The 22,973-nt window shown below is 45.9% G+C and overlaps 5 protein-coding genes across 5 annotated transcripts; 4 read left to right on the top strand and 1 right to left on the bottom strand.

Moving 5' to 3' along the window:
• Positions 1–5,984: 5,984 nt before the first annotated feature.
• On the top strand, positions 5,985–6,670 carry LOC130348000 (histone H1B-like). The gene has a single exon (XM_056554678.1). The coding sequence runs from the start codon at positions 6,011–6,013 to the stop codon at positions 6,668–6,670; it is 660 nt and encodes a 219-aa protein (XP_056410653.1). The 5' UTR covers positions 5,985–6,010.
• An 847-nt stretch (positions 6,671–7,517) lies between these two features.
• On the top strand, positions 7,518–8,078 carry LOC130348011 (histone H3). The gene has a single exon (XM_056554687.1). The coding sequence runs from the start codon at positions 7,524–7,526 to the stop codon at positions 7,932–7,934; it is 411 nt and encodes a 136-aa protein (XP_056410662.1). The 5' UTR covers positions 7,518–7,523; the 3' UTR covers positions 7,935–8,078.
• A 1,121-nt stretch (positions 8,079–9,199) lies between these two features.
• Positions 9,200–9,938, top strand: LOC130348009 (histone H4). The gene has a single exon (XM_056554685.1). It carries the CDS (start codon positions 9,557–9,559, stop codon positions 9,866–9,868), a length of 312 nt encoding a protein of 103 aa, XP_056410660.1. The 5' UTR covers positions 9,200–9,556; the 3' UTR covers positions 9,869–9,938.
• A 4,424-nt stretch (positions 9,939–14,362) lies between these two features.
• Positions 14,363–14,837, bottom strand: LOC130348013 (histone H2A type 1). The gene has a single exon (XM_056554689.1). It carries the CDS (start codon positions 14,826–14,828, stop codon positions 14,436–14,438), a length of 393 nt encoding a protein of 130 aa, XP_056410664.1. The 5' UTR covers positions 14,829–14,837; the 3' UTR covers positions 14,363–14,435.
• A 332-nt stretch (positions 14,838–15,169) lies between these two features.
• Positions 15,170–15,550, top strand: LOC130348016 (histone H2B 1.1). Its single transcript, XM_056554691.1, has one exon. It carries the CDS (start codon positions 15,170–15,172, stop codon positions 15,548–15,550), a length of 381 nt encoding a protein of 126 aa, XP_056410666.1.
• Positions 15,551–22,973: the final 7,423 nt, after the last annotated feature.

Below are 22,973 nucleotides of genomic sequence, written 5' to 3'. Positions count from 1 at the left end.
ACCTATGGAATATATCACCTATAGAGTAACATCACTTATAGGAATAGAGGTTACAGAAAGTATAATTATTGAATATGGAGTACACTTATCTTGGGTCTGCCATGAGCAGAAAGAAAGAGGAAGACCTATATGGGGGCAGTCCTTATATAGGGGCTACGGAGGAGGAGTGACTACTGTGGCCCTAGGACTGCTGGGAGTTGTAGTTTGAAGTTTTTTCTTTTATTAAATTGAATACCAAAAGTGTTCTGCTATGGGCATTATTAAAGAAAGAATAATGCATAAGATATGAGCCTCCTGTCTGATATATAACTAAAAGTTATAAAGCTACACAGTGGCGTTGCTAGGGTTGGTGTCACCCGGTGGTGTAGAAAAGGGTGTCACCCCCATACCTACCCCCTCCCCCCAGTAAGTTTTTAGCCTGTTGTGACAGACACCACTGTTGTAGCGCATTGTGAGAAATTCCAGTATATTAACCCCTTAAGGAACAGGGGTTTTTCCGTTTTTGCATTTTCGTTTTTTGCTCCTTGCCTTTAAAAAATCATAACTCTTTCAAATTTGCACCTAAAAATCCATATGATGGCTTATTTTTTGCGCCACCAATTCTACTTTGTAATGACGTCAGTCATTTTGCCCAAAAATCTACGGTGAAGCGGGAAAAAAAATCATTGTGCGACAAAATTGAAAAAAAAATCGCTGTTTTGTAACTTTTGGGGGCTTCCGTTTCTCCGTAGTACATTTTTCGGTAAAAATGACACCTGATATGCATTCTGTAGGTCCATACGATTAAAATGATACCCTACTTATATAGGTTTGATTTTTTCGAACTTCTGGAAAAAATCATAACTACATGCAGTAAAATTAATATGTTTAAAATTGTCATTATCTGACCCCTATAACTTTTTTTATTTTTCCGGTTATGGGGCGGTTTGAGGGCTCATTTTATGCGCCGTGATCTGAAGTTTTTAACGGTACCATTTTTGCATTGATAGGACTTATTGATCGCTTTTTATTAATTTTTAAATTATATAAAAAGTGACCAAAAATGCACTATTTTGGACTTTGGAATTTTTTTGCGCTCACGCCATTGACCGAGCAGTTTAATTAATGATATATTTTTATAATTCGGACATTTCCGCACGCGGTGATACCATATATGTTTATTTTTATTTTTATTTACACTTTTTTTTTTATTGGAAACTTATTCAAACTTTTAATAGGGGAGGAGTTAAATGATCTTTATTCACTTTTTTTTTTGCAGTGTTATAGGTCCCATAGGGACCTATAACACTGCACACACTGATCTTCTATGCTGATCACTGGTTTCTCATAAGAAACCAGTGATCAACGATTCTGCCGCATGACTGCTCATGCCTGGATCTAAGGCACTGAGCAGTCATTCGGCGATCGGACAGCGAGGAGGCAGGTAGGGGCCCTCCCGCTGTCCTGTCAGCTGTTCGGGATGCCGCGATTAGCCGCGGCTATCCCGAACAGCCCGACTGAGCTAGCCGGGAACTTTCACTTTTAGCCGCGCGGCTCAGCTCTGAGCGCGCGGCTAAAGGGTTATTAGCGCGCGGCGCCACGATCGGCGCTGCGCGCTATTAGAGGCGGGTCCCGGCTTCACTTTGATGCCGGGCCCGCCGTGATATGACGCGGGGTTACTGTGTAACCTCGCGTTATATCAGAAGAGCAGGACCAAGGACGTACCAGTACGTCCTTGGTCCTTAAGGGGTTAATCAGATATACCAGTTGCCACAGAATTGGAAAGTGTTAAAGAAGTTTTCACCATTTAAATATACAGCTCCCAGAATTACTTAAAGGGGTACTCCACTGGAAAACATTTACTTTTAGATCAACTGGTGCAAGAAAGTTAAACAGATTTTTTAATTACTTCTATTTAAAATCTTAATCCTTACAGTACTTATAAGCTGCTGTATGCTCCACAGGAAGTTGTGTAGTTCTTTCCAGTCTGACCACAGTGTTATTTGCTGACACCTATCAATATCAGGAACTGTCCAGAGCAGGATAGGTTTACTATGGGGATTTGCTCCTACTATGGACAGTTCTTGACATGACCACAGTGCTCTGTGCTGACACCTCTGTCCAAGAAAAGAAATTAAAAAAGAATATAACTTCCTGTGAATCTCTTATACAGCAGATAATAAGTGCTGGAAGGATTAAGATTTTTAAATAGAAGTAATTTACAAATCTGTTTAACTTTGTAGCACCAGTTGATAAAAAAAAAAAAAAAAAAAAAAAAATGTTTTCCAATAGAGTACCCCTTTGAGCAGTGGTGAGGTTATGCTGGGAGTTGTAGTTTCATTGACCTAACTGTAGAACTGACAAGCGACTACAGCTCTGATAGGACATAGTGAGGAGAATACACAATGATATCAGTGACTACAGGGGACGTCTTCTCTATAGTGAGGAGAATACACAATGATATCAGTGACTACAGGGGACGTCTTCTCTATAGTGAGGAGAATACACAATGATATCAGTGACTACAGGTGACGTCTTCTCTATAGTGAGGAGAATACACAATGATATCAGTGACTACAGGTGACGTCTTCTCTATAGTGAGGAGAATACACAATGATATCAGTGACTACAGGTGACGTCTTCTCTATAGCTGGGATGTGGAATTTCTATCGCCCGACGCCCGGGACTAGCAGTTTTGGGCGCCGGGCAGGTGAATTTGTCCGGCCCTTAGCCCGGCTTCGGGCAAGCAGGGCCAGACCTGACAAGTGCGGCAGCGGCGGTGACGATCTGCAGTCTGTATGGAGCGGGCACCCGACTCCTGCCCGCTCCATACTCTGCAGCCTGTGTAAGCCGAAGCAGAGCAGGGGAGATGAGAAGCTGTGTATGTCTCCTCTCCCCTGCTCTGCAGACGTGCGGGGGGAGATGAGGGGGCGTGGCTTCTTGCTCCCCGTGCAGACCTGCGTCCTTTGCCTTCACTCCCCCCAGCTGTAGCTTCGGAGAGCTGAGGGGAGGAGGCGTGTCTGCATGGGGAGATGCTTGCGGCGCTCTGCAGTATGTATGGAACGGGCTCAGGATTCCTGCCCGCTCCATACTCTGCAGACCCCTGGCTGTTCTCAGTAGCCAGAGGCCGCCGCTAATAGCCAGCATGCGGCGATCACCGCTGCTGGCTATTAACCCTTTAGATCACCGCTGTCAAAGCTGACAGAGGCGTCTAAAGGGAGATGTGAATGCTCCCTGGTGGGCTAGTGGGGTGGATGCCCCCCCCCCCCGCAGCGCGATCGCAGGGGGGGCATCCACTATGGAGGTAGTCGGAGGACTGACCACTGCTTCCTCCAGTCCAAGCTCTGTCATTGATAGATCCTGGCTGGACCAGGCTCTATCAATGGATCACAGAGCACACAGATTAATAGAGATCAATAGAACTCTATTCATCTGTCTGAGGAATCTACACTTTATAACACTTATAGGAGGAATCATTAAAGAAATAAATAAAATAGAAAAGTTTTAATAAAAGTTTGAAAGACACACATTAACCTAGTGGTCTTCAAACTGTGCCCCTCCAGATGTTACAAAACTACAATTCCCAGCATGCCAGGACAGCCGTTGGCTGTCCGGGCATGCTGGGAATTGTAGTTTTGCAACATCTGGAGGGCCACAGTTTGAAGACCGCTGCATTAACCCCTTCCATGTTAAAAGTTCAAATCACCCACTTTTCCTATATAAAAACATGCAAACATGTTTACGGACGGGCGCACCGTGAAGGCCGGGTGGGGGATGCTGCGGAGCGTCTTTGTGTCACCCCATTAGGTTGGTGTCACCCTGTGCGGGCCGCACCCCCCCACCCGGGTGGCAACGCCACTGAAGCTACAACCATCCGGTCTGGATGAAGCCTCAGGAGCATTTACTGCATTCACAATGAGGACTGAATCCATCAGCCTCATCTCCTGTCCTCTGGGGACCTCTAGTGGTGGTTTGTAGTATAGTTTCCATCTCTCTTTATGTGCTGTAAACTCACTGCCAATCTTCATTTCCTATTAACCCCTGCAGTGAACTTTCAGGTGTTTTGCCTTTGATCAATTTAAAATCAATTTGTGGTTAAATCAGAAATTATTTTCTTTAGAAACCTTATAATTGAAGCGCTAAATAATCGCCTGAACAGCTTGACCCCAGGACTCTTCTATATAGACGGGCTCCCGGTCGGCGGCTGTAACCATCAGTCTGTGCACACGGTTGGTTCCCTGTGTTATTTCATACATTTTATCCTACAGCCCAGTACACACTACTGATCTCCGCACAGCAGCTTTATCCCCTGTACATCTGATCAGAGGAGCCGCATCATCTATTTACTGGATGTTTTATTGATGATTTGTATTTCTGCCTTTTACCATCCAGTGATCCAGTTGTATTTTACCCCTTTTATTTGTTCTCTATTTTTATTACATTGTACATTTATTGTTTATGTGGATATATAAGAAAGTTACTGTCAGTTCTAGTCCCAGGAAGATCTCATCCCCCATAGACCCCCGATCACACCCAGCAGATTATTACCGCAATGACAATCAGGGGTCGGAGGTCTAGGAGAGAATTTCCCGGACGATCTCTGCAGATCTATAAACGATCAGGTATAATATCCGTCCATTACTCTCTTCTCACTTTATTCTATCACATTTTATATGGATGAAGAGTAAAAGATCTGGAGAAGCGATCAGTAAGATCGGAAGATCAGGATCCACGAGGAGCCGATAAACAGACAATGAACAAAAAGTATGGAGCTATAGCTCCGCCCCCAGGAGGCACCAAACGGTTAAATCATTGTTAACTCTTCCGTGCCCGCGGCATTTTTTTGTCGTGCCAATTTCTGCTCTTTGTTCCCCAACAATCCTCTCCGCTATTTTCCCGCTTCTCATTATATGGAACCCCGATGTGTGCAATGAGATTGACCGAGAATAATCGTTCGAGAGCCTGACCCCGTCCTGACCCCACGTGTTATTATATGATAAAAGGGGAGAAATCGGAATAATAAATCAGCAGAAGATCGGGAATATCACAATCACATGATCTCCGATGATCAGCCAATGATCCTCCAGTATCGGGGCTATAGCTCCGCCCACACAGTTAACCCTTCAGTGTCCTCCTTATGTCTGTCGGTCAGCGGTCACAGTTGTCATTAGACTGAAGCCAGCAGTGCTGACCGAGGGGATCGCTCCTCTCTATCCCCAGAGCACAGATCCGACCATACCCAGTCACATGACACCATCCTACATAACTGCACAGTTCTCAGCACTGAAAGAGTTAACCGCAGAGAACAATCCCGGGAGCCTCCCCCGTGTCCTCTCAGACATAACGCGGTGCCGCATCTCGGGTGTTCACACTGATTACCGGCTGCTCCTGTACAGACATCTGAATGCTGACAATATACGTCCTCAGAGAACTATTCCTATCCCTATATACATGGCGCAGTACAGGAGAGCGCCCCCATATTCATTCTACATCTGGGGGGCTGCTGTAGCATTAATATATCATAAGAGAAAATAATCGCAATAATTCTCAGGTTGGGTAAAACACGATGTGCACAACCTATTACCTAGAGGATTTACATTTACTCCTAAATCTCTGAGAAATCAATAAGTGACTGTTACAACAGCGACACCTGCTGGTGAGAGCTTTATACTCTAATCTTTACATGTTACCAAATTGTAACATCGAGTATTTCTATTTCCCCAAAGGCTGATACAATTGTTACAAATAGATACAACAACTATGGTTGGTTACTAAAGCTTATATTTACACAACACAACAATTGTATCTGTTCTCCTATCTGGTATAATGAGAAGTAGGTTGTTTAATTCTTAGGGACCAGACAGAATGGGGCGGGGCCTGTGCTCTGTGTCAGCCAATAACAGCTCATGAAAATGGCAGCTCAGCAGCCAATCAGAGCGCAGCCACTGACTATATAAGAGTCGCCAGCAGCTCCGCAATCTATATTTCTCTTCCGCAGTATTTTTATTGTTATAGACGGCAGCGATAAACTATGGCAGAAACCGCACCAGCCGCCGCTCCTCCCGCCGATCCGGCCGCAAAGTCCAAGAAGCAGCCGAAGAAATCAGCCGCAGGGGGCGCTAAGAAAAGCCACAAACCCTCCGGTCCCAGCGTGTCCGAGCTGCTCGTTAAAGCCGTGTCCGCCTCTAAGGAGCGCAGTGGGGTGTCTCTGGCCGCCCTGAAGAAGGCTCTGGCTGCCGGAGGATACGATGTAGACAAGAACAACAGCCGCCTGAAGCTGGCCATCAAGGGGCTGGTGACCAAGGGAACCCTGCTCCAGGTGAAAGGCAGCGGCGCCTCCGGATCCTTCAAGATCAACAAGAACCAGCTGGAGACTAAGGACAAGGCGGCCAAGAAGAAGCCGGCGGCTGCGGCCAAGAAGCCTGCAGCAGCTAAGAAAGCGACCAAATCCCCTAAGAAGCCAAAGAAGGCTCCGAGCGCGGCCAAGAGCCCGAAGAAAGCCAAGAAGCCTGCAGCGGCCAAGAGCCCGAAGAAAGCCAAGAAGCCTGCAGCGGCCAAGAGCCCCAAGAAGCCGAAGGCTGCTCCCAAGAAGGTGACCAAGAGCCCGGCTAAGAAGGCGGCCAAACCCAAAGCTGCCAAGAGCCCGGCTAAGAAGGTGACTAAAGCCAAGAAGAGCGCGACTAAGAAATAATCGGGAGCCTCGTCCTGTACTTATCCCACAAAGGCTCTTTTCAGAGCCACCACCTCCTCCAGACAGAGCTGTATGATCACCGCCCGGATATCACCCTGGATATATAGTTATGATAGTGATATAAATCCCTTCTATATTATCATCACTTTATTATATTGTTATATAAATCACAATGCATCTGCCTTTACTTCTAGATCCCCTTATGAACACTGAACTGAGGATGTTCTGCTGTAACACTGATAGTGTCAGCGCTTGGCGAAAATATCTCCTTGATACAAATCGGCAACATAAAAGGTTATATAAATCTCTCACCACAAGGTGTCGCTATTGTAACACAATGTATCTCCTGTGTATAAACTGTAAGGATTTACACTGCTTTAATAAATAGACGCTCTATGGATAGACGGGATTACGGAAACTGATTTACCAGAGATTTGGGGGTGAATGTAACCCTGTATTTTCCCTATTCTGAGGGTTATTGGGCTGCTTAGTCTTATTACTATATAAAGCCATGCAGTCACGAATAGCCTATATATGGGAGAGCGGCAGACAATCTGAACACTCGGAATACTGCACCGCGTCATGTCTGAGGGGACACGGGGGAGGGCGCTATTACTTGGAGTTACGTCTGTCCGCAGGCAGGACCGAATAGGGCCAGGATGGGCCCCGCCTCTTCTGAACAAAGATCGATGGCTGACGCCCCATGTGTTTTGGCGGGCTCAGCTTTATATGAATCAGCCAATGGGATGTAGGGGGTGTGGCTTACTTTATCCAATCACGATGAGGCCAGGACTATAACTGTTCTGCTCTTTCCTCTCCCGATCACTTCTTACTGACTTGTCTATAGAGAATCATGGCCAGGACCAAGCAGACCGCGCGTAAATCCACCGGAGGGAAAGCTCCCCGCAAGCAGCTGGCTACTAAGGCCGCCAGGAAGAGCGCTCCCGCCACTGGTGGGGTGAAGAAGCCTCACCGCTACCGTCCAGGTACAGTGGCTCTCCGTGAGATCCGCCGATATCAGAAGTCCACCGAGCTGCTGATCCGGAAGCTCCCCTTCCAGCGCCTGGTAAGAGAGATCGCCCAGGACTTCAAGACTGATCTTCGCTTCCAGAGCTCGGCGGTCATGGCCCTGCAGGAGGCCAGCGAGGCTTACCTGGTGGGACTCTTTGAGGACACCAATCTGTGCGCCATCCACGCCAAGAGGGTCACCATCATGCCCAAAGACATCCAGCTGGCCCGCAGGATCCGTGGGGAGAGAGCTTAGATCTACCCGGGACCCGCATACAACACAAAGGCTCTTATCAGAGCCACCAAATTATCTATAGAACGAGCTGATTCCTGAATGTCTCCAGTTCTGTCCCGATTCTCCGCCTGTTCTCATAAGCAGGATCCAGTATAGTTCTCTAGAATAAACCCTTTCAGTGCTGGAAATGTGCAGGTATAGAATTGTCCTCTGCGGTATTAGTTCCTGGGGGTGACCGGTATTATGGGGACTGCAGTGTATATTCTGGGGGTTACAGAGGATCGGTCCCCTCCGGTCAGGACTGCTGGCTTCAGACTCCTGACATATATAACAAGTAATCGGGATATGAAGGAGGAATACAAGGCAGGCAGCAAGGACACTGAAGGGTTAACACTATGGTCAGAGCTATATCCCCGATACTGGAGGTTCATTGACTGATCACCCGAGATTGTGATATTCCCGATCATCTGCTGATCTATTATTCCGATCTCTCCCCTTCTATCATATATTAACACGTGGGGTTAGGCTCTCGGACGATTATTCTCGGTCACTCTCATTGCACATATCGGGGCTTTATATAACGTCGTACAATGTGTGCAGAGTCTTGGTGCCCGGGGGTGAGCAGTCCTGTAGACCTGGTAATACTGCCCGAGTGATCGATTCTTGTGAATGGATCGTTCTTCAGACCAAAACGATCTGAATCCCCCGATACTTCGCTTGGGCTCATACAGAGTCCGGGGCTGGGTCCGCAGGATTATGGTAAACAATTGTTTCCTGTCATCTTAACCCTTTCATTGCCTAAGATATTAATATTGGTGGCCGATCCAAATGTGCTTTTCTTTTAATCCCTGGTAGAGGCAGCAGCGGTGCATGTCCCGCTAATAGACAGCACTATGATGTTTCCTTCTCAGCCACAAAATCACTTCTAAATCCCTCCATTGTCCTGTCCTGGCGGTCTATTAACTCTTTCAGTGTATAGCAGCCCTAGTGACCTAATCAGAAGCCCTCACATCGCTCCTCGTGCTAGAACCGCTGCTGTAATACCCGGAGCTGTCGCCATTTTGCCCGGTACCGACAGATCCTCTGAGTATAAAGAGTGGGGGGATTGATCCCACCTTCTAGGGACTCAATATAATCGCCTCATCGATTGTATATAAATCATTTCCCCTGTGATCTGTACAATACCGAATCTCACCGACCAGAAGCGCTATCTGCTTCTCTGCTGTGCGCAAACACCTGAACCTGACGGGTAACATGAATGCAGCTGCTCACGGTGTTCGGTAGATTTTCCTCTTTATTCTACACTGGCCGGATTCTCGCCGATATCGCTGGTAATATAAATCTTGCAGACGACTGACTGCTCCTCAGATCTCCTAAAGATTATTCGTTACATTTTGAGAAGGATCGGATTAGTAACCAGCCGCAAACTAATAGCTGCGAGTAATGTAGAAGGAGCGGGAGATTCAAAATAGGGACCGTTACAGTGTTCAGCCAATCAGCGGAGGGAGAGGGAGGAGCCAGGAATGTAAATTCAGTAAAATAAACGCCCCGGAAGTCGCCATTGTTCTCGGTCCGCTCCTGTGCTATATAAGCCGGACTCTGCCGCACTCAGTATCTTGCAGTCTACTCGCTACATAGAGAAGATGTCTGGACGCGGTAAAGGAGGGAAAGGGCTCGGTAAGGGCGGAGCCAAGCGGCACAGGAAGGTGCTCCGGGATAACATCCAGGGCATCACCAAGCCTGCCATCCGCCGTCTAGCTCGCAGGGGAGGTGTGAAGCGCATCTCCGGCCTCATCTATGAAGAGACTCGCGGTGTCCTGAAAGTCTTCCTGGAGAACGTCATCCGTGACGCCGTCACCTACACCGAGCACGCCAAGAGGAAGACCGTCACCGCTATGGACGTGGTGTACGCCCTCAAGCGCCAGGGCCGCACTCTCTACGGCTTCGGAGGTTAATTCTGCTTCTACTCGGCTCCATCACATCAACCCAAAGGCTCTTCTCAGAGCCGCCCACATGTTCTATGGAAAAAGCTAGAGTTCCCTGTGTCTGCACTGCTGTGTATCTGTCGTAGTGGTCTATTATATCTATTATAATCTATTATCTCTAGTTAACGTGGTTGGGATGAAAGGGCTATAGAAGCTGTATAAGGAGAGAACCCGTTTTGGGGATTTACTAGGACTTAATATCAATGGCCCGAGTTGTGTCCTGTCATATAGATGACTATTGGCCGATGTGTATAGTGACAGGGAAACTAGTAGCAGTTCGGGTGGGAGGTGATGTGATTCTATATAGAGCCATGAATATAATAGGATGTGGAGACTCCTTCCCCTGAACATGTGGAGGGACCGTAGAATGTAACATTACATGGCCCTGATTATGATCGCTGCCCGGGAGTTCTGTACTAACACTGTACACTGCGGAGAATACATTACTAGCCGACACCATTCTGTAATTAACCACCAACAGGACAGCGCCCCCTATTGAATGAACGGGAAAATAACCAGCGGTTCTATAGCCGGATACTGACCGCTCTTTGGCTCCTCTCCGGGGGTTTGAGTTTCCCGCTCTTTGATTCTGTCCCGTCCTCTCCCTCCTTGTAATAACACGAGGACGGGTCAGCGATTGTTTCCGGTCATTGTATAAAGCCAGTCCCGGTCTATCCATGTACCGAGTGAGGCGGCTGGAGATCTGATGTGTCCAGGAGCTTCTATTACACACAGGAGGCTACAGTATAGGGGGCGCCATCTCTATAATGAGGTCCTATCTATACTGTCTCCTATTATATCTCCGGATCCCTTGTCTAGTAACTGATGGTCTCTAGGTTCCTATTGTCATTTGTTTCTCCATTACAGGAACTGCTTGTACATTACCCGTATGACACCGGGGGTTCATGTGTATTATTGGGGTCATATATTCCGAATTATAAAAGGGAGGCGGCTGTACACACAGTCAGGTAAGTGACCAGAAAGATCGGCACAAATCCTTCTTCCATTCACTATAGTTTCGTATTCAACTCGGGCAAATCTTAATATGTTCCACACTGAATGGGGATTGGCTGATGAAGTCACATGATCTGTTCTGGCCAATAGGCGGATACTATTCCCTAACTGTCAATCTCAATTAGCAATTAGAATGTTTCTCTATAATTGAGCAGAGAACGTTCTAATTGCTTATTAAGATTGACAGTAATGGGAAAGTATCTGTTAATTGGCCGGAACAGATCATGTGACCTCATCAACCAATCCTCATTCAGTGTGGGACTTCTGCTAGTAATAAAAATGGTAGAATAACTTTTGTATGAATGTATTCTGCATGTCCTTGTCTGATTGTGTTTGCAAAATATTAAAAATAATATAATAATAACTAATACATCTAACAACTATATGACTTGTGCAGTAGGGACAGGTTATGTGTTACAGCCGCGGCCTCCTGCTGTATAAGATAGAGACAAGAAGACCCTATGGAGCTTTTCACTAAATCATAATAGACATTTATACTTCTTATTTCAGAATAAATATCATTAATTCTAGATTTAGGATTTAGTGTTAGGTTTGTATTAAGGCAGATGACACAACAACCTTTATACTGAATGTGACGAATCCCTAAGCAAAAAGCCGCGATGGACAAATTGACAAACATTCACCCAATATTTTAATCAATGCTGCCTGAATATCTCCAGGTTCGGATCCGGGTTTCCCGGTGAAGAGCAATATTATCCGGACTCCTCGGGAGAATGAGGGGATACGACAACAAACAGGGGCAGGAATAGTGCAGAGGCCGGTATGTGGTCTTTCCTCTCTCATCCTTGTAATACATCACTGTAATGTTCACTTTATGATCCCAATAATACACAGGAATCCATACAGGTCATGTGCAACTATATTCTGGGAGGAAAAACAAATCACAATAAGAAGCTGGAGACCAAAAGATAATAGACGAGAGATCCGGGGATATAATCCTACAGAGAATAGGGGATCTATTGTATCTTGATCGGGGCTATTACTTTACAGCCATTGGAGTAAATCCTGGAGGATCCCAGGTGCTGCTGTTTCCTCCGGACTTTTCTCCTTCTTGCTCCTTACCTCTACTTCCATCTTCAGCCCCTCGGACCCCCTCACTGCTCTCCGCTCCCTCCGCTGTCCTCTCCGGTCCCCGCTATCCCTGTCTCCTTTCTCCCCGGATCATGTTCTATATTGCGGCATCTCTCTCCTCTCCTGGCGGCCCGAACACTCCCCGGAGCCCGGTCAGAGGTGACAGCTCCTGCCCCGCAGCTCCAACAAGGAGATCATATAATTCAGGATCCTGGAGATAAATATCTGTTACTCCTCACCCTAATATGCAAACCTTCTATATTACATCACTTTATTATATGTTATATTGAGGACAATGCAGACGTATTTATTTGTTCTAGATCCCCTTAGGACACTTATACACCCTGTTTATCCTATACCAGATATAAGAGCAGCTGAAATTATTGTGCTGTGTTATTATAAGTCTTAGTCACCATCCATAGTTGTATCTATTTGTGTCTCTGTAACTTGTATCAGCACCTGGGAAATACAAATACTTGTTACTATTTTGTAACATGTAAAGATTAGAATACAAAGCTCTCACCACCAGGTGTCGCTATTGTAACACAATGTATCTGATCTGTATAAACTGTAACGATTTATACTGCTGTGATAAATAGACGATCTATGGATAGACATAAGGAAACAATTGATTTACCAGAGATTTGGGGTTAATGTAACCCTTTAGATAATAGGTTGTGCACATGGTGTTTTATCCATCCGGATAATTATTGGGCTTATTTCTTGTAAACGTAATATAAAGTCAATGCAGCCCCGAATGGAGACTAAATATGGGGGCGCTCTACTATAGTGCACCATGTAAGTGTATATAGGGATTGGGACTAGTGAAGCAGAGAGCGCTCCGGGGACTGCAATGTAATGTGACCGGGGGCTCCGGGGACTGCAGTGTAATGTGACCGGGGGCTCCGGGGACTGCAGTGTAATGTGACAGGGGGCTCCGGGGACTGCAGTGTAATGTGACCGGGGGCTCCGGGGACTGCAGTGTAATGTGACCGGGGGCTCCGGGGACTGCAGTGCATATTCTGGGGTTAGAGAAGAGCGCCCCCCCCCCCCCCCCGGTCTGTAAGGATTCAGTCTCCTGACACATGACCATGGGCTATGAAGGGGAAACGAAGAGCATAAATAACGAGGACACTGAAGGGTTAACTTTGTGGGCGGAGCGATAACCCAGATAGTTTATTCATTGGAGATTTTGAATTTCCCGCTCTTTGTCTGGTCCCTGTACACGTGATTACATTCCTATGTTGTTGTCTTTGTCCAGGGAGAAGACAAGGGCGGCGGAGGGGAAACGGAGGAGCAGATGAGGGGATCCTAGTGAGGCTGATGCGGAGAAGTCTCTACAGAGCGATGATCTCTAACATGATGTGCGGGCGGAGCCTTCTACAGACAGAGGGTTAAGGGGATGAATTATTTCCCTAAACGTGTAATGATGGGGGTTATACTCCATGGGGAGATTACAGCCAACAGATTATATGTAACAATATTTCAGGGGATCTTCCTGCTGTAATAATCCGCTACTCCCCACCGTAGAGATCACATTACCGGCAGATCAGCTCCGATCAGTCTCGTTTACCACAAACAGAACAACATTCAGCATTCTCCCACCTGCGCCGCAAATCCACCCTCTGCCCGCTACATGTTCTAAGACTACAACCCCCAGCATGTCCCCCACTGTAAGTGCAACAACCCCCAGCATGTCCCCCACTGTAAGTGCCACAACCCCCAGCATGTCCCCCACTGTAAGTGCTACAACCCCCAATATGTCCCCCACTGTAAGTGCCACAACCCCCAGCATGTCCCCCACTGTAAGTGCCACAACCCCCAGCATGTCCCCCACTGTAAGTACTACAACCCCCAGCATGTCCCCCACTGTAAGTGCCACAACCCCCAGCATGTCCCCCACTGTAAGTGCCACAACCCCCAGCATGTCCCCCACTGTAAGTGCCACAACCCCCAGCATGTCCCCCACTGTAAGTACTACAACCCCCAGCATGCCCCCCACTGTAAGTGCATGCTGTGGGAGTTGTAGTCTTAGAACAGGTAGGTGGCAGATGGCATAAGTGCGGCGCGGGGGAAAGGCTGGCTGCACCCCAAAAATCCATATGTAGAAACTGTACCCATCCCTCTTAGTGAGGGTAGCGGGGATGGAGTGAGCAGGAAACTGTCCTTGTCCGGAGGCTCACATTCTGCTATAGGAACAGTTTTCTTTAGATTTTTTTTGAAGAGCCGAAAAACAGAAGTGAAGGTGTCCAATCCGTCTCACACTGTTAATGAAAGAAACTTCAGTTCTACTATAACCCCTGTATAAAGAACATGTCATAAGAAATCTAATCCTTATCAGACAAGATCAGCGGCGCCAGCTCTGTAGGAGACAATGTGGTGGCTCTTAGAAGAGCCTTTGGTGTTCGGGATGATCTGGGATAAGCGGTGATCACTTGCTCTTGGCCGCTTTGCTGCTCTCGGTCTTCTTGGGCAGCAGCACGGCCTGGATGTTGGGCAGGACGCCTCCCTGGGCGATGGTCACCCCACCCAGCAGCTTGTTCAGCTCCTCGTCATTGCGCACGGCCAGCTGCAGGTGACGGGGGATGATGCGGGTCTTCTTGTTGTCCCGGGCGGCATTACCGGCCAATTCCAGGATCTCAGCGGTTAAATACTCCAGCACAGCGGCCAGGTAGACCGGAGCACCGGCGCCCACCCTCTCGGCGTAGTTCCCTTTGCGGAGGAGCCTGTGCACACGACCGACGGGGAACTGGAGTCCTGCCCGGGATGAGCGGGTCTTTGCCTTGGCCCGAACCTTCCCTCCTTGTTTGCCGCGTCCAGACATAACGATAAGTGAATTCTAAAAGTACAAGAGAATTTCCTCCGAGATGTCACCGTTATTCTCTTTCTGCTGCCTTTTATATGTTTCTGCTCCGCCCTTCGGCTCCTGTGATTGGGTAGATGTGAATCCGACCAATGGTGACGAGACTTGAAGAAACACCAATAAATCATTCACTGGGCGGGGCTAATGACGCTCCCACAGGTCACATGATTTGCTCCTCCTGTAGAATAACGAGCAGACAGCATTTCTCATTTGCATGGGCTGCCTATAAATACGGCTGCGGTGGGAGGAGGAAGCATCATTATTCTCTCTGTTTTAGTGAAGAAGGATTGTGAGTGATCATCATGCCTGATCCCGCCAAGTCTGCACCAGCGCCCAAGAAGGGCTCCAAGAAAGCCGTGACCAAGACTCAGAAGAAGGACGGCAAGAAGCGGAGGAAGACCAGGAAGGAAAGCTATGCCATCTATGTGTACAAGGTGCTCAAGCAGGTCCATCCTGACACCGGCATCTCCTCCAAGGCCATGGGCATCATGAACTCCTTTGTCAACGATATCTTCGAGCGCATCGCAGGGGAAGCCTCCCGCCTGGCTCACTACAACAAGCGCTCCACCATCACCTCCCGGGAGATCCAGACCGCCGTGCGCCTGCTGCTGCCTGGAGAGCTGGCCAAGCACGCCGTGTCCGAGGGCACCAAGGCCGTCACCAAGTACACCAGCGCCAAGTAACCTGCTCCGCCTCATGCTGTCACCCCAAAGGCTCTTCTAAGAGCTGCCACATTGTCTATAATAGAGCTGGAGCTTCTATCTGCTAGAATTAGCTTTATTCTCTTTGTGGCCGAGTTTATACCAGTGCAGCCGCTTTATACTGTACATATTGTGCTGCTCCGGGATCGCGGTCTGTGATACATAATCTGGCTGCTGGTTACATCAGCACCGTATATATACGTTAACGCCAGAATAAGTAATTGTGTCTCGGGTCTGGGGTTTGTGTCTCCTGCACTGACCGGACATATCGGTATCACAGTGGTGATCGGTATCGCCGGGATTCCCGTAGCTTTTCTGCGGTTCCGTTTAGATGCCGGGACATCTATACAAATTGTGAGATTCAGGTCCTTGTGTCTCCCGGATACGATCAGATCTCTTATCGGTTCGGTCCTGTATACATATTCCCACCATCAGATCTGATCGCAGACAGACTGGGCAGGAAACAATCGATCAGACACATTACAGGGAGGGTCTGCGCCATCTCTAGTCCCAGGAAGATCTCATCCCCCATAGACCCCCGATCACCCCCAGCAGATTATTACCGCAGTAACAATCGGGCCGGAGGTCTAGGAGAGAGGATTGTTGGGGAACAAAGAGCAGAAATTGTTACGACCAAAAAATACCGCGGTCACTGAAGGGTTAACGATGATTTAACCGTTTGTTGCCGCCTGGGGGCGGAGCTATAGCTCCATACTTTGTGTTCATTGTGTATCTATCGGCTCCTCGTGGACAGTGATTTCCCGATCTTGCTGATCGCTTCTCCCGATCTTTTACTCTTCATCCATATAAAATGTGATAGAATAAAGTGAGAAGAGAGGACGATGGACGGAGATTATACCTGATCGTTTATAGATCTGCAGAGATCGTCCGGGAAATTCTCTCCTAGACCTCCGGCCCCTGATTGTTATTGCGGTAATAATCTGCTGGGTGTGATCAGGGGTCTATGGGGGATGAGATCTTCCTGGGACTAGAACTGACAGTAACTTTCTTCTATATCCACATAAACAATAAATGTACAATGTAATAAAAATAGAGAACAAATAAAAGGGGTAAAATACAACTGGATCACTGGATGGTAAAAGGCAGAAATACAAATCATCAATAAAACATCTAGTAAATAGATGATGCGGCTCCTCTGATCAGATGTACAGGGGATAAAGCTGCTGTGCGGAGATCAGTAGTGTGTACTGGGCTGTAGGATAAAATGTATGAAATAACACAGGGAACCAACCGTGTGCACAGACTGATGGTTACAGCCGCCGACCGGGATCCCGTCGATACAGGAGAGATCTCGGTGGGAAACTATATATTTTTTCTATTCTGTTCAGATGATTAATATTAGCGCTTCAAAGCCTCAATTATAATGTTTCTAAATAGAATAATTACTGATGTAACAACAAAGTGAACTGATCAAAGACAAAACACCTGAAAGGTCACTGCAGGGGTTAATAGGATATGAAGATTGGCAGTGAGTTTACATACAGCACATGAAGACAGATGGAAACTATACTACAAACCACCACTAGAGGTCCCCAGAGGACAGGAGATGAGGCTGATGGATTCAGTCCTCATTGTGAATGCAGTAAATGCTCCTGAGGCTTCATCCAGACCGGATGATATTTGTGATAACTTTTAGATCTAAAACATTTCCAGGCGCTTCCAGTTTTTCAAATCTGTTAGATTAATGGGCTGGTACCTGTTTACTTGGAGGGATATAAGTGGAATCTCATGTGTTAGGCACAATAGTGTGAGGCAATCTGCTTCATCAGTTCTCTTATGTTCATTTCATCCCAAAAGCAAAGAACTACACAGCTCAGAAACATAAAGGGAACACTCAAATAACACAATGTAACTCCAAATCAGCATTTTTTGCAATTCTAACCACTGTCACTTTAAGCATTAATAACTCTGAGATGCTTTTACCTTTCATTCTGATTCCGAGATTGGTTTTACATGACATATTCTACTTTAACAAGGTGTTTCACAAGAATAGCAGCAAAGTGGAGGAGAAAAATCAAAGTCTGCATTTTTTACACTAAAATGTTCTTGTAGACCCATATTTTATTTTTTATTTTTACAAGGGGTAAAAGAAGAAAAAGTCCCCCAAAATTTGTAACCCAATTTCTCTCGAGCAAGATAATACACCATATGTGGATGTAAAGTGCTCTGTGGGTGCACTAGAGGGCTCAGAAGAGAAGGAACAACAATGGTATTTTAAAGAGCAAATTTTGCTGAAATGGTGTTTTGGGGGCATATCACATTTAGGAAGCCCCCATGGTGCCAGAGCAGCCAAAAACACCCCACATGGGATACTATTTTGAAAACTACACCCCTCATGGAACATAACAAAGGGTACAGTGAGCCTTAACACCCCACAGGTGTTTGACAGCTTTGCGTGGAAGTTGGACGTGAAAATGAAAAATGTAATTTTTTTTACTAAAATGCTTGTTACCCCAAATTTTGGTGGTAATAGGTTAAAATGTCCCCCAAAATCTGAAACCTCATTTCTCTCGAGTAAGGAAATATATTATATGAGGATGAAAGTGATCTGAGGGTGCACTAGAGGGCTCAGAAGGGAAGGAGCAACATTGGGCTTTTGGAAAGCAAATTTTGCTTAAATGGTTTGTGGGGGCATGTTTCATTTAGGAAGCCCCCATGGTGCCGGAAAAGCGAAAAAAAAAACACATGGCATACTATTTGGAAAACTACACCACTCAAGGAACATAAAAAAGGGGTACAGTGAGCATTTACACCCCACTGGCGTTTGACAGATCTTTGTAACAGTGGGCTGTCCAAATGAAAAATTACATTCTTCATTTTCACGGACCACTGTTCCAAAAATCTGTCAGACACCTGTGGGGTGTAAATGCTCACTAAACTCCTTGTTACGTTCCATTAGTGGGAGGTTACATGTGGGTGTTTATTTGTTTGCGTTTATTTCCGAACCACTGTAACCAGCAGCCACCCCTGTGCAAATCACCAGTTTAGGCCTCAAATGCACATAGTGCACTCTCACTCATGAGCCTTGTTGTGCGCCCGCAGAGCATTTTTCGCCCACATATGAGGTATAAAAAAATAATAAAAATACACTAACATGCTGGTGTAGACCCCAACTTTACATTTTCATAAGGGGTAAAAGGAGAAAAAGCCACCAAAAATTTGTAGTGCAATTTTGCTGAAATAGATTTTGGTGGCCATGTCGTATTTAGGAAGCCCCCATGGTGCCAGAACACCAAAAAACACCCCACATGGCATACTATTTTGGAAACTACACCCCTCAAGAAACGTAACAGGGGGTACAGTAAGCCTTAACACCCCACAGGTGTTTGACAAATTTTCAATAAAGTTGGACGTGAAAATGAAAAAATATATATTTTTTTACCTAAAATGCTGATGTTACCCCAAATTTTTAATTTTCACAAGGGGTAATAGGTTAAAATATCCCCCAAAATTTGAAACTCCATTACTCTCAAGTAAGGAAATATATTAAACGTGGATGTAAAGTGATCTGCGGGTGCACTAGAGGTCTCAGAATGGACGGATGGACATTGGGCTTTTGGAAAGCAAATTTTGCTGAAATGGTTTTTGGGGTCATGTCTCATTTAGGAAGCCCCCATGGTGCCTGAACAGTGAAAAACACCCCACATGGCACACCATTTGGGAAACTTAATCTCTCAAGGAACATAACAAGGGGTACAGTGAGCCTTAACAACCCACAAGTGTTTGACGTTGGACGTTAAAATGAAAAATGTAATTCTTTTTACTAAAATGCTTATGTCACCCCAAATTTTTCATTTTCATAAGGGGTAATAGGTTAAAATGTCCCCCAAAACCCCATTTCTCTCGAGTAAGGAAATTCCTCAAGTGATCTGCGGGTGCACTAGAGGGCTCAGAAGGGAAGGAGCAACAATGGGCTTATGAAAAGCGAATTTTGCTGAAATGGTTTTTGGGGGGCATGTTTCATTTAGGAAGCCCCCATGGTGCCAGAACAGCGAGAAGCACCCCACATGGCATACTATTTGGAAAACTACACCCCTCAAGGAACATAAAAAAAGGGGTACAGTGAGCATTTACATCACACTGGCATTTGACAGATCTTTGTAACAGTGGGCTTTGTAACAGTGGGCTGTCATTTTCACGGACCACTGTTCCAAAAATCTGTCAGACACCTGTGGGGTGTAAATGCTCACTAAACTCCTTGTTACGTTCCATAAGTGGGGAAGTTTCTGAAATGGGGTCACATGTGGGTGTTTATTTGTTTGCGTTTATTTCAGAACCGCTGTAATCAGCAGCCACCCCTGTGCAAATCACCAGTTTAGGCCTCAAATGCACATAGTGCACTCTCACTCCTGAGCCTTGTTGTGCGCCCCCAGATGGGGGTATTTCCGTACTTGGGAGAAAGTGTGTTACAAATTTTGGGGTTCTTTGTTTCCATTGATCTTTTATGAAAATTAAAAGTATGGGGCAACACCAGCATGTTGGTGTAAAAAAAAAAAAAAAAAAAAAAAAATTACACTTCTTTCAGAAGATATGGAGGCTTTGGGAGGATTATGATGATTCTCTGAATAACCACTGATGCGCCATGGCCATGCAATATTCTCTCTTTATTTTATATTCTTTCTTTTATTTTTAATTTTAATTTTTTATTTCATAATTATTTCTCTTTTAATTTTACTTTCTTTCCCTTTCTCTCCTCCTCCTTCATCTCTACAGTGTTTCTCCTTTATATATAAGGTTGCAAATTTTGCTTTATATATTGTATGCTCACTGTACATATGTCGTATTTTTCTTCTGTATTAAAATACAAAATTCTTTAAATAAACAGTTATACAAAAAAAAAAAAAATTACATTAACATGCTGGTGTAGACCCCAACTTTACATTTTCATAAGGGGTAAAATGAGAAAAAGCCACCAAAAATTTGTAGCGCAATTTCTCCCGAGTACGGAAATACCGCATATTTGGCCCTAAACTGTTGCCTTGAAATACGTCAGGGCTCCGAAGTGAGAGAGCGCCATGTGCATTTGAGGCCTAAATTAGGGATTTTCATAGAGGTGGACCTGGATGCAAGCATTACACTTGCTTCCTCCATCAAAAAATACTGTATGTCAGTTTTCCCCAAACAGGGTGCCTCCAGCTGTTGCAAAGCTCCCAACATTCCTGAACAGTCAATGGCTGTCGGGCAATACCGGGAGTTGTTATTTTGCAACAGCTCTAGGTTCCGTTTTGGAAAATCTGACTTAAAAGATGTTTTTTTTATTTTTTTATTTGGGGGGGGGGGCACAGTGTAAGGGTGTAGAGTATATGTAGTGTTTTACTCTTTATTTTGGGTTAGTGAAGTGTAGTGTTTTACAGTGTGTTTCTCTCAAACTTTTAGCGGGAAACTTGCTGTAAACCCCCGCCCGTGTTAATGTACCCTGTACATTAATGTTGGGGAGGGGGTGGGGGGGGGAAACTACATGCCACTGACTGATTGACAATCAATTTCACATGCTGTTGTGCAAATGGAACAGACAACAGATGGACATTGTAGGTAATTAGCAAGATGCCCCCAGTAAAGAAGTGGTTCTGCAGGTGGTGACCACAGACCACTTCTAAGTTACTATGGTTCCTGGCTGATGTTTTGGTCAGCCAGGAAGCATAGGAACCACTCTAGTGGTAGTGTGGTGAGCCACAATAAATGGCAGGACCACGGGGTGTAGTGGTGTAAGTGGATGGTATTAACCCCAGGGGCAGGGTGTTATTAACCCCTAATGTTCGTTACGCCAGAGTGTCTATTTATTTATTTATTTATTTATTTATTTATTTATTTTTTTTTGGGGGGGGGGGGGGGGTATCGGGAACCACCCAAATGATATCTCCACTATCCCAATGGCTAGGCAGTGAAATGAGAGTGCACGACCGGGTTATGGTTTAATGGAGGCTTTACTGAGGTCAGACAGTTGTTATAGTCTCTACAGCTCGGCCAGAATCCCAGAGAGTTGGCCAGGAACAAGGAAGGACCCAGCAGCTTGCTGGGACTAATTATACTTGTAACAGACTGTAGATTCTTGACTAGACTGTAGGTATTAGGTGTTAGGAATAGTGTTAGGGATTGAGATTAGGGGGTTATGATTAGTTTTTAGGATCAGTGTTAGGGATTAGGATTAGGGGCTAGGATTAGGGGGCTAGGATTAGAGTTTAGGATTAGGGTTTAGGATTAGAGTTTAGGATTAGTGTTAGGGGTTAGGATTAGGGATAGGATTAGGATTAGGGGTCAGAATAAGGATTAAGGATAGGATTAGGATTAGAGGTTATGGAGTGAGAGACGGCTGTACAGCAGAAAAGTGTGTCCCTGTGCAGAGGGTAATATTCCACTACAGACACACAATTTTCTTCATTACATCACCTTATATGACCACAGTGGTTATCAATGTATGGGATACTGATCAATGTGATCTGCTTTATAGTAGATGGGTACTTCACATAATGGAGGAAATTATTTATATGACTAATATGGTCTATATGATCAATATGATGTACTTGACTATGCCATGAAGAAGGATCCATATCCTGAATACAGGATTGTATATAATATCTATTATTTACACCTCTATATGACCTATGTCAGTGATGGCGAACCTATGGGACGCGTGCCATAGGTGGCACGCCAAGCCCCCTCTGTGGGCACGCAGCCATAGTTTGCCAGGCAGGGTAAACCGGGAAATCCCTGTGTCCCGAAAGATCTTTTCGGACACAAAGATGTCCCTGATTACCTTTCTCCGGCCCCGCGTTAACTTTAAAAATGCAGGGGCCGCAGGGAGGTAGTGCATGCGTGCGCCCATAGGAACGAAGGAGCGAAGCATCTAGGAGGAGGACGCGCGCTGGCCAACATGGTAATTTACCAGCTACACTTCAGCTTCGGCGCTCCGACCACCACTCCTCCGGGACCTACTGCTATGGTCTATTAAGATTAGGTCATGACCCCTGACCAGAGGAGCGATGGATGGAGCACTGTGAGGCCGTACACAGACATATAGCCTCCAGCCATACACTATATATGGCTGAAGGTTGTATGTCTGTGGGGGAACTATACTGCACCTAATGTGGGAGGACTGCAACCTAATATGGGGGAACTACAACCTAATGTGGGAGAACTACAACAACCTAATGTGGGGGAACTATACTGCCTACCTAATGTGGGGGAACTACAACCTAATGTGAGGGAGCATACTGCCTACCTATTGTGGGGGAACATACTGCCTACCTATTGTGGGGGAACATACTGCCTACCTAAGTTGTTTTTTCTAAACCTAAACCTCAGTATTCTGATTTAATTGCTGTGCTGGCACTTTGAGGGGAAAAAAAAAGTTGGTGTTTATTACGGTTTGGGCACTCAATATGGT

Source organism: Hyla sarda, unplaced genomic scaffold (assembly GCF_029499605.1).
Source record: "Hyla sarda isolate aHylSar1 unplaced genomic scaffold, aHylSar1.hap1 scaffold_860, whole genome shotgun sequence".
NCBI lineage: Eukaryota > Metazoa > Chordata > Amphibia > Anura > Hylidae > Hyla > Hyla sarda.
Note: the sequence above shows the minus strand (reverse complement) of the source record. Positions and strands in the feature narration are given on the sequence as shown.